The sequence below is a fragment of the Diaphorina citri genome, unplaced genomic scaffold (genome assembly GCF_000475195.1).
Source record: "Diaphorina citri unplaced genomic scaffold, Diaci psyllid genome assembly version 1.1 scaffold431, whole genome shotgun sequence".
NCBI lineage: Eukaryota > Metazoa > Arthropoda > Insecta > Hemiptera > Psyllidae > Diaphorina > Diaphorina citri.
Window position 1 is genome coordinate 16,704 of NW_007377866.1, and position 15,283 is coordinate 31,986.

Genomic DNA, 15,283 nt, shown 5'->3' on the forward strand with positions numbered 1-15,283 from the left:
CAGACAAAATAAATTCCTTTGTTTTTCGATTGCAAATATTTCAACGAGTTACTTTCTGGTGTTCTCGTGTTGACCCAGCCCCTAAATCGGAAGTATTGTGTCTCTTCTCGCCCATTTGATGAGAGGCATACTACGGGATGGGCATGCTACAACACAGACCACTTGCGTCTAATGTATCTATTTTAAAGTCATAGCAACTATTGTACCTACATATTATTTAGATGTATTTTCTTTCTTATTTTCTATTTCTTTGTTTTATTTTATTCATTTTAGAGTCCATTCTTTGATGGGAAAACTCCAAAGTGGTTTCATGAGGAATGTTTTTGGAAGAAGAATAGGCCCAAGGCTCTACTGGACATTCACAATGTTACATCTTTGAGACATCAAGACCAGGAAATGATCAAATCCAAAATTCTAGGCAAGTTTAATAACTTGGATTTTCTAAATATGATTTGAAGAATTCAGGTTAAGGAGAAAGGTTGGCGTTGGATTCTTGAAAAAAAAAAGTCCCATGGGAACATTTAATAATAATATTTGCAACTTGCTTATTTTTTAGGTACTGATGCAGGTCCTTCAACAGAAGCAAGTCCCATGGGAACATTTAATAATAATATTTGCAACTTGCTTATTTTTTAGGTACTGATGCAGGTCCTTCAACAGAAGCAGAAGCTTCAACTTCTAAAGGAAAATCTAGGAAAAGAGTGAACAAGAAAGCAAAGGATGAAGAAAATGCAAAGTGTGTTAACACATTGAATGACTTCAGTATTGAATATGCAAAGTCCAATAGATCTACATGTCGTGGCTGTGAAGCTAAGATTGCCAAGGTAAGTAGTTCCCAGAAATAATTTCAACATATTTATATGCCTGCATTGAGATAAACAACCAGATTTTGATACTGGATTTTTAATGTAAGACTGTAGATCCAGTTGTAATTAGGTTTATTTTAAAAATAAAAATGTAGCTTTACTAACTCATTATTTAAATTTCATGTTGCCTATAGGGGGAAATCCGTGTATCAAAAATGAACTATGATTCTGATCAAGGCAAAATGATAGGAGGAATTCCCGAATGGTACCATCTATCCTGCTTCAATGCGGTACGTTTGGACCTGGAGTTTTCTGCAAGTGGAAAACAGATCCCTGGATTTGGGAGCTTGGAAAAGAAAGACCAGAAAATCGTGGAAGCTACCCTCCCATCCTTGTAAGTAATTCATAGTGGATTATTTTTTACATTAGTGGAAATAAAATGACCTACCTATGTCAAATATGTCTTGCAAGTGTTCTTAATTGAGATATGATCTTACATTATTGTTTGATATACAATCTAAGTAAGTACATGTGAAAATTTTTGAGAAGTAGGTATGTATGAATTGAAGATGTGTTTTATATCTAGCCTCCTTATTTTTCAGATCTGATGGCGTAAGCAAGACTGACATGTGAAAATTTTTTGAGAAGTAGGTATGTATGAATTGAAGATGTGTTTTATATCTAGCCTCCTTATTTTTCAGATCTGATGGCGTAAGCAAGACTGACGCCATTTCTCATTTCCTTCTTATTCCGTTGTATCTAACTTTGCAAGTGAGTAAAAAATTAAAAAGGTGCTCTGATAAGAACTAATTTGTCTTTACTGTTTTCTCTATTCGCTGTTAAATCCGATCACAAATCCACTTGTAAGTCACCAACGGTTTTCTGTCCATTTCTGAACTCAACTAGTAAACTTACCATTCTTCTCCAAAAGCAATGGAACTCCATTGCTTTTGGAGAAGAATCTGAAGATGCTGAGCACATGTACCAAAATCTTGCCTTGCAAGAGGTTTCGACTCCAAGATATGGGTAAAATTTGGATATGTAAATGGGTAAAGAGTGGTTCACTGCTGCACCATCTCTGTTGGTTCAAAATCAGGAAGACTGCAGAAAAGATTAAAAAAATGTCTCATCTTTTATTCTACATCCATGAGTGAGGTGACTAGGGCCTAAAACTTTGTATTGTACCTTTGTAGTAATTTCTGATGGCATTAAATTTGGGTGTAGCCTGAGCCTAACCTCTATCCTGAGTTGATATTATCTAGTTGGATTGGTTTTTGAGCTCGAGAGACAAGCTTCTATCATCATTATTATTTGATTGGGGTCCATTTCATTCTAATGTAATTCCACATGCTTTACTCTCACAAAAAGGATACATACAACTTTTTTTTCTCTGTGTGTCGGATTAGGTAGTCTGGACAATTTGTGGCATTGTCCACAAGAGGCAGACTGTAATGATTTGAAAATTAATTTTCATTTGTTCCACCCCAGGTTTCCTAAGCAAAAATGAGTAAACACGCCAAACCCTTTGAATGTTTTGGTTTTTGAGCTCGAGAGACAAGCTTCTATCATCATTATTATTTAATTGGGGTCCATTTCATTCTAATGTAATTCCACATGCTTTACTCTCACAAAAAGGATACATACAACTTTTTTTTCTCTGTGTGTGGGATTAGGTAGTCTGGACAATTTGTGGCATTGTCCACAAGAGGCAAACTGTAATGATTTGAAAATTAATTTTCATTTGTTCCACCCCAGGTTTCCTAAGCAAAAATGAGTAAACACGCCAAACCCTTTGAATGTGATTACGCCAAGAGTAATAGAGCTAAATGCAAAGGCTGCAAAGACACTATCATCCAGGGTACTCTGCGATTGGCAGTGATGGTACAGGTTAGTGATTTACAATCACCTTTAATGTTATAGCTCTTTGTACATTACTAAATAGGTAGTTTAGCAACTTCCACAGCCCAGTTGTCATCACATTATCCTGGCACATAAGTAGGAGGTCTAACTGAAATCAAAGTTTTGATTCTGTGATTTGTATAATAGTGCAGTTGGCCTAAAAAAAAAAAAAAAAAAAAAAAAAAAAAAAAAAAAAAAAAAAAAAAAAAAAAAAAAAAAAAAAGGAAAATGAATTTGGCTCCGTGGGGTAGTGATGTAAGTATACTTTTGTAAAGAATTTTGATACTTGATATAGGTACTCATACTTATTGAGAAAGTCTCAAATTGCTGACAATTTTCTTGCTCTAGCAATAGAGACACTCGGGCCCTAGTAGAGGTTCATTCCTAAACACAATGCAAGTATGGATCAATGACTTAGCTTATATGGGTCAGTGACTTGGAATAATTCGGTTTTATTTATTCTAATGTCAATATTTTTCTCCCCCCAGATAAATGCGAGAATCGGAGAAGCAAAGGATGTAAAATTGAAAAGCCAGGAAAAAAGTAAGTTTGTAAACTGCTATTTACGAGTATATAGGGGTACTATTATTATAATTATTCTAGGGTTTTTTCTCTGACGATTAAAATATATTAGATAAGCAAAGCTGGATTGCCTTGAAAAATTAATTTATATTGGCAAATTATATGAATTCGCCATTGTGACCAAAAATAAATAAGAAACAGCCCATGAACAGTTTTATGCTTTATATAATAATATACTCAGTTGAACGATAAACTTTCATATAGGTACTTGATAAACTTGCATATACTCGTAAGTATGTACAATAACAGAGGAATGTTCAATTCAATTTACAGGTGTCTTCAAATCCAAGAGTGGTACAGTGAAGTTGCAAATCAAAGATGGTCTTGCAGTGGATCCAGATTCTGGATTGGCTGATACAACTGAACTGGTCAAATACTTCGATGACAGATATTTGAACGCTGTCATGGGCAAGACTGATGTTGCGGCTGGAAAGAACTCGTTCTACAAGCTGCAAGTGCTCAAGTCAAAAATTCACAAGGAGAAGTAAGTTGTAGGACCAAATGGTGGACTGGTGGTAGTGCTGTCACAAGTTTAAATTTACTTTTTTTATTGTCATGTTCTGTCAAAAATTAAAAATAAATAAAGCACAAAAAAATAGTACTAGATAAAGTAGCCTCCGTGGTCAAGTGGGTAACACACTAGGTTTGCACTCTGGAGATCCCGGGTTTGATTCCCAGCAGGGTCGAATTTCGGCTCTGTGCTTGGAGTTCGAGGTGCACTCTTTTTTACTTTTTGTTGTTTTGTTCCATGTCGATCAATGTAAGGATTGAACGTAAACTATTTTATTTTTTCTTAACCTATTATTATAGGTGCACTCAGCCTCGTGAGGACAAAAAGCTACTTACATCGAGTAGTGACCAGTGGCGGAATTATCATTTATTTGCATTGTGCCAAGTTGCTTCGTGGGACTTGAGAAATGGTTGGTAAAAGAACCACTATTCTCACCATTATGAATAACTCAATTTAATAATAATAGACTCTTGAGTGAAGGCAACCACTAGGCGAGGTTAACACCTTAGGTATTCTCTACCACCTAACCCTTAGAGATCCATTATTATGTGGTCAAATTCTCAAATAAATGAGGATGAAATTCCATACCTCCGCTGGGATCGAACCCACGCCCTCCTGTTTACTAGGCGAGCGTCTTGACCACTACGCCACCGAGGCAGATTTATCAATATGTTGTTGTTGTAGCGGCTTTAGCTTTCGCCGAATGGTGTTGGCAGAGTAAAGAAAAGACATCTTTTTGTATCTGCCATACAACAGGGTGATGGTCTCTAGCCATGTTTAATTGGCTCGTCCTGAACCGCAGTCCACCATCGTGAGAACTTGTGCTTATTCTTTAAAAGCAGGGAGAACCCTTTGAAACTGCCAACTAGCTAGGCTGGTTAGGGTTAGCTGTTCTCCTTCCTGTTTATAGTCCCACAGCCAGACGCTAGTCTACTCTCTGTTTAACGTCCCCTAGCCATTTATCAATATGTCAACATATTCGCTGACGAAAATTATTCTTTGTATTCATTTCAGGTATTATCTGTTCCGAGCATGGGGCAGAATTGGGACTTCAATTGGTGGTACCAAAGTTCAAGATTTCAAAGACGTTGAATCGGCTTTTGATGAGTTTGATAGGTGTTTTGAAAAAGAAACGGGCAACAGTTAAAATTTTGACATTTCCATTGTGAAAAGTATCCTTTAGAAGTTTAGAGGTTCATTTTGCACCTGTGATAATGTTTTGGTAATGTACTATTAATAAGTATGTTGGTACAATATTAACGGCCTTGTGTTGTGCATCCCAGTTTGAAAACGGAGACAATGTGTACCTTTTCTTGTTGGCAGCATCCGGAAAAGATGCCAAACAGAAGTTAACAGCAAGTATTCTGCGACTGGGAGGAGATACAGTGTCTGATGTTAGAAGCCATGTGGCTGCTGCCATTGCTACAAAGGCAGCAGTGGAAAATATGGAAGAGGGCGGCAAAGGTGCTCGTGCAATGGAAGAACTGAAAGAGTATGGCATTCATGTTGTTCCGTCCAAGTTTATCAAAGACGCTGCAAATGGCAAGGTGTTGGAGTTGATTGAGAAAATGAATTTGGCTCCGTGGGGTAGTGATGTAAGTATACTTTTGTAAAGAATTTTGATACTTGATATAGGTACTCATACTTATTGAGAAAGTCTCAAATTGCTGACAATTTTCTTGCTCTAGCAATAGAGACACTCGGGCCCTAGTAGAGGTTCATTCCTAAACACAATGCAAGTATGGATCAATGACTTAGCTTATATGGGTCAGTGACTTGGAATAATTCGGTTTTATTTATTCTAATGTCAATATTTTTCTCCCCCCAGATAAATGCGAGAATCGGAGAAGCAAAGGATGTAAAATTGAAAAGCCAGGAAAAAAGTAAGTTTGTAAACTGCTATTTACGAGTACATAGGGGTACTATTATTATAATTATTCTAGGGTTTTTTCTCTGACGATTAAAATATATTAGATAAGCGAAGCTGGATTGCCTTGAAAAATTAATTTATATTGGCAAAATTATATGAATTCGCCATTGTGACCAAAAATAAATAAGAAACAGCCCATGAACAGATAATAATATACTCAGTTGAACGATAAACTTTCATATAGGTACTTGATAAACTTGCATATACTCGTAAGTATGTACAATAACAGAGGACTCGGCAAAACATCTGGCACAAGGATATTCCATCTTAAACGAAGTGATTTCCGTTTTGGACCGAAACGCTGAAGCAGATGTGAAGGATAGACTGATTTTGACCCTGACCAATTCATTCTATACGCACATTCCGCATAGCTTTGGTCTGGCCGATCCTCCTCTGTTGGATAACAAGCAGCTGGTTGTGCAGAAAATGGAAATGATTGATGCTATGACTCAGGTAAACTTAGTTGATTTATTCCTGTTGAACTCAATAGGGCTATTCTTATTTTATCAAACAGTCTTACTCGAAATCTATTCACATACCTATTTAAGTAAAAAAAAATGTTTTAGGGGCTGGAAGGGAGCTTTTTTTTACAACAATTCTACTTCCAATGTTATTGTTTTCAAATGTCGGGAACTTGGCCATTGGGTCATTCTCCCAATACATTATACATCTACTTGTCGGGACCCTAATAGGGAGAGAATCATGACTCAGGTAAACTTGGTCGATTTATTCCTGTTGAACTCAATAGGGCTATTCTTATTTTATCAAACACTCTTACTCGAAATCTATTCACATACCTATTTAAGTTAAAAAAAAAAAAAAAAATGTTTCAGGGGCTGGAAGGGAGCTTTTTTTTACAACAATTCTACTTGCAATGTTGTTGTTTTCAAATGTCGGGAACTTGGCCATTGGGTCATTCTCCCAATACATTATACATCTACTTGTCGGGACCCTAATAGGGAGAGAATGGATTTTAGTGAGTCTCGATGTGCTACTAATCAATCCCACACTCCATTGTAAATATTATTTGCTATGGGTGTCTTTTGAAATGGCTTCTCTAGTTGTGAGAACATGTCTAATACTAATTTTAAATATTTCCTTCTATATCCTCAGATCGAGCTGGCTTACACCATCAAACAAGAAGGACCATCGGCTGGCGTTCATCCACTTGTGAATTGCTATGAGAAACTCCAGGCTAATATCAAATCTGTAGATACTAGCCATCCGCATTACGAGATTAGGGTGCACTCAGCCTCGTGAGGACAAGAAGCTACTTACATCGAGTAGTGACCAATGGCGGCATTATCATTTATTTGCATTGTGCCAAGTTGCTTTGTGGGACTTGGGAAATGGTTGGTAAAAGAACCACTATTCTCACCATTATGAATAACTCAATTTAATAATAATAATGGACTCTTGAATGAAGGCAACCACTAGGCGAGGTTAACACCTTAGGCATTCTCTACCACCTAACCCTTAGAGATCCATTATTATGTGGTCAAATTCTCAAATAAATGAGGATAAAATCCCATACCTCCGCTGGGATCGAACCCACGCCCTCCTGTTTACTAGGCGAGCGTCTTGACCACTACGCCACCGAGACAGATTTATCAATATGTCAACATATTCGCTGACAAAAATTATTCTTTGTATTCATTTCAGGTATTATCTGTTCCGAGCATGGGGCAGAATTGGGACTTCAATCGGTGGTACCAAAGTTCAAGATTTCAAAGACGTTGAATCGGCTTTTGATGAGTTTGATAGGTGTTTTGAAAAAGAAACGGGCAACAGTTGGCTCGAAGATTTCTATCCTATTCCCGGCAAGATGGTAAGCGTTATTTTGTTCAACTTCAAATTACTTTTTACTTTCCTTATCCTCTTTCTTAGTATGTTTCTCTGTAGTGAACTTCGAAAACTGTTTACGATTTTGTAGATATGATAGTATTACAATGTGCCTTTTGTCTTATGCATTGTTGGCAAGATGGTAAGCGTTATTTTGTTCAACTTCAAATTACTTTTTACTTTCCTTATCCTCTTTCCTTGTATGTTTCTCTGTAGTGAACTTCGAAAACTGTTTACGATTTTGTAGATATGATAGTATTACAATGTGCCTTTTGTCTTATGCATTGTGTAGGTGCCTTATAAGTAGGTAGGTATGTACTTGGAAAAAAAACTAGGAGGATTGAACGCCTTATCTCAGGTGACTTAGCATAATGCCTACATTGAGATGGACTAACAAATCAACTCCAACTTTTATACATAGGTAAGTTGATATTTCTTCAAGTGCTATTCTTATGTAAGTAAGTAAAAGTAAGACATCACCTGTTTGGATCCGTGGTTTCAACATTGGTATCTCTCCAGTGTTGCAAAATCGCCATTTTTCTCTATCTTGTGGCACGGTAAGCTTCATTTTTTGTTTTGTTTACTCATTTCCTCTTGAAAAAATAAAGAAAATGATTTGAGAAATAATCGGTTATTGGATATTTATTTTTATACAGGATGACACACAAAAGGGCTTTATGTTTGGGACACCCTGTATACAAGGTGTCAACAATAATAGCTTTGATGGTTGAGGATTGAATGCCTTATCTCAGGTGACTTAGCATAATGCCTACATTGAGATGGACTAACAAATCAACTCCAACTTTTATACACAGGTAAGTTGATATTTCTTCAAGTGCTATTCTTATGTAAGTAAGTATGAGTAAGACATCACCTGTTTGGATCCGTGGTTTCAACATTGGTATCTCTCCAGTGTTGCAAAATCGCCATTTTTCTCTATCTTGTGGCATAAGTAGGAAGTATTACGACTATGAGTTTCTAACAGTGGAACGCCTTTGCCGTTATTTCAGAAACTTCTGGACGTCAAATACGAGGATACTTCCAAGTCCAAGAAGGTCAAGGTAGAACCTATGGATATCGAATGTAGCCTAGAGAAACCCGTGGCTGCCCTGGTCGAACTTCTATTCGATGAGAAAGCCATGACTGCCACACTGAAGGAATACGAGCTAGACATGGATCGAATGCCATTGGGGAAACTATCCGCTAAACACCTGGCACAAGGATACTCCATCTTAAACGAAGTGATTTCCGTTTTGGACCGAAACGCTGAAGCAGATGTGAAGGATAGACTGATTTTGACCCTGACCAATTCATTCTATACGCACATTCCGCATAGCTTTGGTCTGGCCGATCCTCCTCTGTTGGATAACAAGCAGCTGGTTGTGCAGAAAATGGAAATGATTGATGCTATGACTCAGGTAAACTTAGTTGATTTATTCCTGTTGAACTCAATAGGGCTATTCTTATTTTATCAAACAGTCTTACTCGAAATCTATTCACATACCTATTTAAGTAAAAAAAAATGTTTTAGGGGCTGGAAGGGAGCTTTTTTTTACAACAATTCTACTTCCAATGTTATTGTTTTCAAATGTCGGGAACTTGGCCATTGGGTCATTCTCCCAATACATTATACATCTACTTGTCGGGACCCTAATAGGGAGAGAATGGATTTTAGTGAGTCTGGATGTGCTACTATCCGGATATCAATCCCACACTCCATTGTAAATATTATTTGCTATGGGTGTCTTTTGAAATGGCTTCTCTAGTTGTGAGAACATGTCTAATACTAATTTTAAATATTTCCTTCTATATCCTCAGATCGAGCTGGCTTACACCATCAAACAAGAAGGACCATCGGCTGGCGTTCATCCACTTGTGAATTGCTATGAGAAACTCCAGGCTAATATCAAATCTGTAGATACTAGCCATCCGCATTACGAGATTATCCACAAATATGTCCAGAACACTCATGCTAAGACTCACAGGGAATATTCCCTCAACATTGAAGCTGTAAGTTTGTTTGGTCGTTTTTTTTTTTTTTAGACTGAAAAGTTATAAAAAAAATGGTTAAATTTTATCAAAATACATATATTTAATATAAGCCAAAACGAAAAAATAACGAGAAAAAAATAAATATATACAAAATGCAAAAAAAGAAAACCAAAAGTCAGCCCGAAGCAATCACCCTAGTTAGGGCTGATTGAGAGGCCGACGAAAAACGCCGACCCCGTCTGTACACGGGAAAAGGCGAAGAAGAAGAAGAGTAAAGTAAAGGGACTATTGAGTCTTGTTCGAGCAGTATAAACGAGAACTATTATTAACTGGCATGATAAATAATTGTTCTAGATATTTGAGGTGTCACGACATGGAGAGGATAAACGATTCAAGCCGTTCGAAAAGCTGGGAAACAAGCACTTGTTGTGGCACGGATCTCGACTTACCAACTTTGCCAGCATCATTTCCAAGGTATGCAGAAGATCATTTACGAATTCAAAGTTGACTAGAGTACTCTTACTAAAGGGACAGTGTAGTGCGATAATAAATGGACTTTTCAGTTTAATTTTGGCAGTGTAAATGGTACATTTTATAATACAAGGCTTATCGTCCCGAAATTGCCAGGTGTCAAAAATCACTTCACCATGAAGAGTACAAGATAGGAGAAAGCCAGTTTTTCCGAAATCGAACCCGCGGCCTAGCGGTTACAAGACAGGTGCGCTATCAACCAAGCTAACTAGGCTAGCCACAAGCAATATGTTTGACTCTTGTATACGAGTATTCTATACTTTACTGATCTTCTGTTTAACTCGTTACTACAGTTTTATACCTACCTAATACATACATACATATCCTAAGTCGTTTTGTTTATTAAATCTCTGTTTAACTGTTTGTTACAGTTTTATACTTAATAGAGAATCTATATAACTCGTTCCAGTTTTACAATCCCCTAATTCTCTATTTAACTCGTTTTCTCCCTCTAGGGTCTGTGCATTGCTCCCCCAGAGGCTCCCGTTACTGGTTACATGTTTGTTTTGTTTATTAAATCTCTTTTTAACTGTTTGTCACAGTTTTATACTTAATAGAGAATCTATTTAACTCGTTCCAGTTTTCCAATCCCCTAATTCTCTATTTAACTCGTTTTCTCCCTCTAGGGTCTGTGCATTGCTCCCCCAGAGGCTCCCGTTACTGGTTACATGTTCGGCAAAGGTATCTACTTTGCCGATTCTGTCTCCAAGTCTGCTAACTACTGTATGACCAACAGTACAAACAACGTGGGTCTTCTGCTCCTTTGCGAAGTGGCCCTGGGCAAAGTGTAAGTAAAACTTATTTACTAGGGGACAGATTTTTCAGGGTTCTTTCTGATTTTAAAGAATAAATAAATGCTGTTTCTTTGTGTTATTATATCACAACTTTTGTGTTCTCTGCAGTATTGTAGGGTTTTACGTTACATGTTCGGCAAAGGTATCTACTTTGCCGATTCTGTCTCCAAGTCTGCTAACTACTGTATGACCAACAGTACAAACAACGTGGGTCTTCTGCTCCTTTGCGAAGTGGCCCTGGGCAAAGTGTAAGTAAAACTTATTTACTAGGGGACAGATTTTTCAGGGTTGTTTCTGATTTTAAAGAATAAATAAATGCTGTTTCTTTGTGTTATTATATCACAACTTTTGTGTTCTCTGCAGTATTGTAGGGTTTTACAAATATCTCAATAATCCTAACACCCAATGTTTACCTACCATGCTGGCACCGGTCGTTATGCGCATTTATATTACATAGCTTATTTTCCTCACAAGGCTGAGTGGGCCCCGCTATAAACAGTCACGGAATCAATCATTTGCATGATGGAAATTTTTTGACCCCGCCGGGAATCGAACCCGGGTCTCCTTCGTGCAAGACGAGCGCAGTGACCACTACGCCGATTTTTTTTTATTATTTTTTTTTTTTTTTTAAGTTCAGGCCGACCCAATTAAATATGACCAAAAACAGTCACGGAATCAATCATTTGCATGATGGAAATTTTTTGACCCCACCGGGAATCGAACCCGGGTGTCCCTCGTGCAAGACGAGCGCAGTGACCACTACGCCGATTTTAAAGAATTTTTTTTAAAGTTCAGGCCGACCCAATTAAATATGACCAGAGACCATCACCATGGTGTCATCTTACAATTTATTTAGACTGTCGAATTAGGACATGTAGTTCCTTTACCAATTTGCACTGATTGAATCCCATAGTTCCTTCATCGATTTACGCTCAATCTAACAATTTACAATTGATTTCCAGGGTAAAGAAAACGCAAGCAGAGTTCGTGACAAAGTTGCCCAACGGATTCCACAGTGTCCAAGGTCAGGGACGCAACTGTCCCGATCCCAAGGTATCGATTTACGCTCAATCTAACAATTTACAATTGATTTCCAGGGTGAAGAAAACGCAAGCAGAGTTCGTGACAAAGTTGCCCAACGGATTCCACAGTGTCCAAGGTCAGGGACGCAACTGTCCCGATCCCAAGGGAAGTATCGTTCTAGACAACAATATCACGGTTCCTCTCGGTACCCTCATAGACCTACCGCGAGACCAAGCTAAGAATCTCTCCCTCTTGTATAACGAATTTATCGTGTACGATCCCGCCCAGGTGAAGATTCGTTATATCCTCAAGGTGCGATTCAACTACAAGTAGGAAGATCACCCTTGTTGTCTCTTTTTTTTCGTTATATTTCCACCTTTATTCATTTCAGTTTTTTATTATAGGTATTTCTTTTTCTTCTTTTTTTTACTTTTTGTTGTTTTGTTCCATGTCGATCAATGTAAGGATTGAACGTAAACTATTTTATTTTTTCTTAACCTATTATTATTTCCTTCTTTCTTTCTTTTTAAGATATTATACTCATTTCATTTATATTCTTTTCTTTTTTGTTATTTACGCATGGGTGAAAAATACCAACGTTCATTTAATGAAGATGTTGAATAATTTTTCCCATTTTTGTGTGAAGATTTACTGTTTTGCTCCCTTGTGGATTTGATGTTTGTATAGAAATTATTGTTTTATGTTAAAAGATAGTATCTGGTAGGCTAGGCCAAGTAATTTTGTGATGACAGACCTACGGAGACCAAAAGTATTTCAGATCTGAACAAAAGTATTTTATTGTTGAGTTGGTGTGATTTTTGAAAGACTGTTATGTGTTTGATTGTTTTATGTTAAAAGATAATATCTGGTAGGCTAGGCCAAGTAATTTTGTGATGACGGACCTACGGAGACCAAAAGTATTTCAGATCTGAACAAAAGTATTTTATTGTTGAGTTGGTGTGATTTTTGAAAGACTGTTATGTGTTTATCTACCTATTCAGTTCTGATTGTACTAAGTCCGTGTTTTTTTTTCCATTTTGTATTGTTTTCCTTTTTTATATCTGGACCCTTTTTTGTACCTTGTTAAGACTGTTAAGTGTTACGTTTGTAGGTGTAGTTACTATGTGGTTCGAAGAATATTAGGACTGTGTAAAATACCTACAACATCCTACATACTTCTTTAAAAATTACTAATTACCTTTTTTACATTTTGTTAAAAAAAAATAATTGTATTACCATTTTGTTAGGTGTTAGGTTTTTTTATTTTGTCAATTCTGTTTCTTTCACTTAGAAAGATAAATAGAACTCAGTGTAGGGAAATTGTTTTTTCTTTGTTAATACTCACAAAAAAAATTCATTACCATTTTGTTAGGTGTTAGGTTTTTTATTTTGTCAATTCTGTTTCTTTCACTTAGAAAGATAAATAGAACTCAGTGTAGGGAAATTGTTTTTTCTTTGTTAATACTCAGCGTTTAACTAGTTATTCTAATCCCATTGATCTCTTTTCCATTTTCTTCTAAAGTTCACACTCACTATTTTGCTTGTTAAAATGGATGTTACCAATATGAATCTTTCCAAGTAGCTCTCAGATACTCAATTTTTTCCATGTGCCTATCTTTAGTTAACTAGTTATTCTAATCCCATTGATCTCTTTTCCATTTTCTTCTAAAGTTCACACTCACGATTTTGCTTGTTAAAATGGATGTTACCAATATGAATCTTTCCAAGTAGCTCTCAGATACTCAATTTTTTCCATGTGCCTATCTTTAGTTACCTACCTAACTTATTCAGCAACTAGTAACACAAAAAATTTACAATTTTTTGTACTACCTCTATTTTAATGTTTTTCGTTAACAGGCTTTGAAAAAACGAAAAGCATAAAACTAGTTCTTGTAAATATGCTCCTTGTACCTAACAATTATACCGGATGTCGAACGTTTGGCGTTTGTGTACCACCTTCATTTTTTGTTTTGTTTACTCATTTCCTCTTGAAAAAATAAAGAAAATGATTTGAGAAATAATCGGTTATTGGTTATTTTTTATTTTTATACAGGATGACACACAAAAGGGCTTTATGTTTGGGACACCCTGTATACAAGGTGTCAACAATAATAGCTTTGATGGTTTGATATTGACATTTATATTCAAGAGTAAATAAAATATCAAAACATGTCAGTAATGATCTCCATGGAATTGCTTTAAATTACTCTATTTAAAACAATCATGTGGAGATATTGTGACTTTTGAGGCATAACATTTAGGTGATAATTATTAAGGTGAAAGGAACTCTTTGTTTGTGAGTGATCACTTGATCAGCTCTCATGGCGTAGTGCACGTGGGGGGCCCGGGTTTGATTCCCGTGGTGGGGTCGAAATATTTAAATGATAGATTTCATCACTAGATATACTAAGCGCCTTACTGAGAGATCAAGGTGGGTAGGGGCTGTCAACGTAAGACTTGGAAAACTATCTATCGGACCAAACACCCGCTAATTAAACAATGGAGGAGTTGCAATTGGGAAAATATTATTAATAAAAGGTCGATTCCTACGTAAAAAGTTGTGAAAAATCCAAATCTGAGGTATTATTTATTTAAGTTATGTATTGTGTAAAATCGTGAAAACTATAGGATAGCACAAGGGTAGGTCCCAAATTCCCAATCGACCTGAAATCACAACCTATAAATACAATAACACATCTATTTTACCCGCAATTACTAACATTGTTGCTTATTCAATAAGTTTAGACCTATACCTACTTCATACAATAGGTATGTAGGAGGTACCTGCCTACATTATTCAACGGTTTGTGATGTATGACTTATCAAGTTAAGTCTCTTATCACTTTATCACAAAAGAAAAAAATAGATTTTACCTTGGTTCTAATTCTAAATGGTTTTAAAAATATAGGCAAACTTACTGTTATCAATTTCTAAATCATGATAATACCTAAAATACATACCTAATAATTAAGAATGTACATAAAAAGGACATTGTATCGGGGAGCCTGCGGTACAATCAGACATGCGGTACATTCAGACTTTACTGGTTTTAATATATGAAACAATGTATTTGTCCGTTTTTAAAATCTAAGTACCGTGTTGGTGAATTTTATTGATTTTTTTTTTTTTGTTTTGATGCAGTGTCAAAACGGAACATTCAGACAAGGAACATTGAGACATCTGATTGTTCCACATGAGGTACATTGAGAAGTGTTTCTCGAGGGCCTTGAGTTATGGGTATGCCATTATTTGAGTCATCTAATAATAAAAAAATCCTTATTTTATATAATTATAAAATTTATAAAAATAAATAAAAGAAGAAAGGACTTTGAAACATCACCCAAGTAAGCGCAACTGATCTATTGATGTCCAC

The 15,283-nt window shown here is 36.3% G+C and overlaps 1 protein-coding gene and 1 long non-coding RNA gene across 2 annotated transcripts; both read left to right on the forward strand.

The window, feature by feature from the left end:
* Positions 1–137: 137 nt before the first annotated feature.
* LOC103508755 (poly [ADP-ribose] polymerase) lies at positions 138–12,679 on the forward strand. The gene is made up of 15 exons (XM_026823267.1): positions 138–173; positions 274–418; positions 637–824; positions 1,001–1,200; positions 1,409–1,435; positions 2,930–2,960; positions 3,194–3,248; positions 3,561–3,771; positions 7,391–7,556; positions 8,581–8,988; positions 9,389–9,580; positions 9,917–10,036; positions 10,720–10,881; positions 10,996–11,135; positions 11,985–12,679. The coding sequence occupies exons 1-15, from the start codon at positions 138–140 to the stop codon at positions 12,241–12,243; spliced, it is 2,340 nt and encodes a 779-aa protein (XP_026679068.1). The 3' UTR covers positions 12,244–12,679.
* On the forward strand, positions 1,538–2,928 carry LOC113467217. The gene is made up of 2 exons (XR_003391373.1): positions 1,538–1,711; positions 2,562–2,928. It is a non-coding gene; the product is annotated as an uncharacterized LOC113467217 (long non-coding RNA).
* Positions 12,680–15,283: the final 2,604 nt, after the last annotated feature.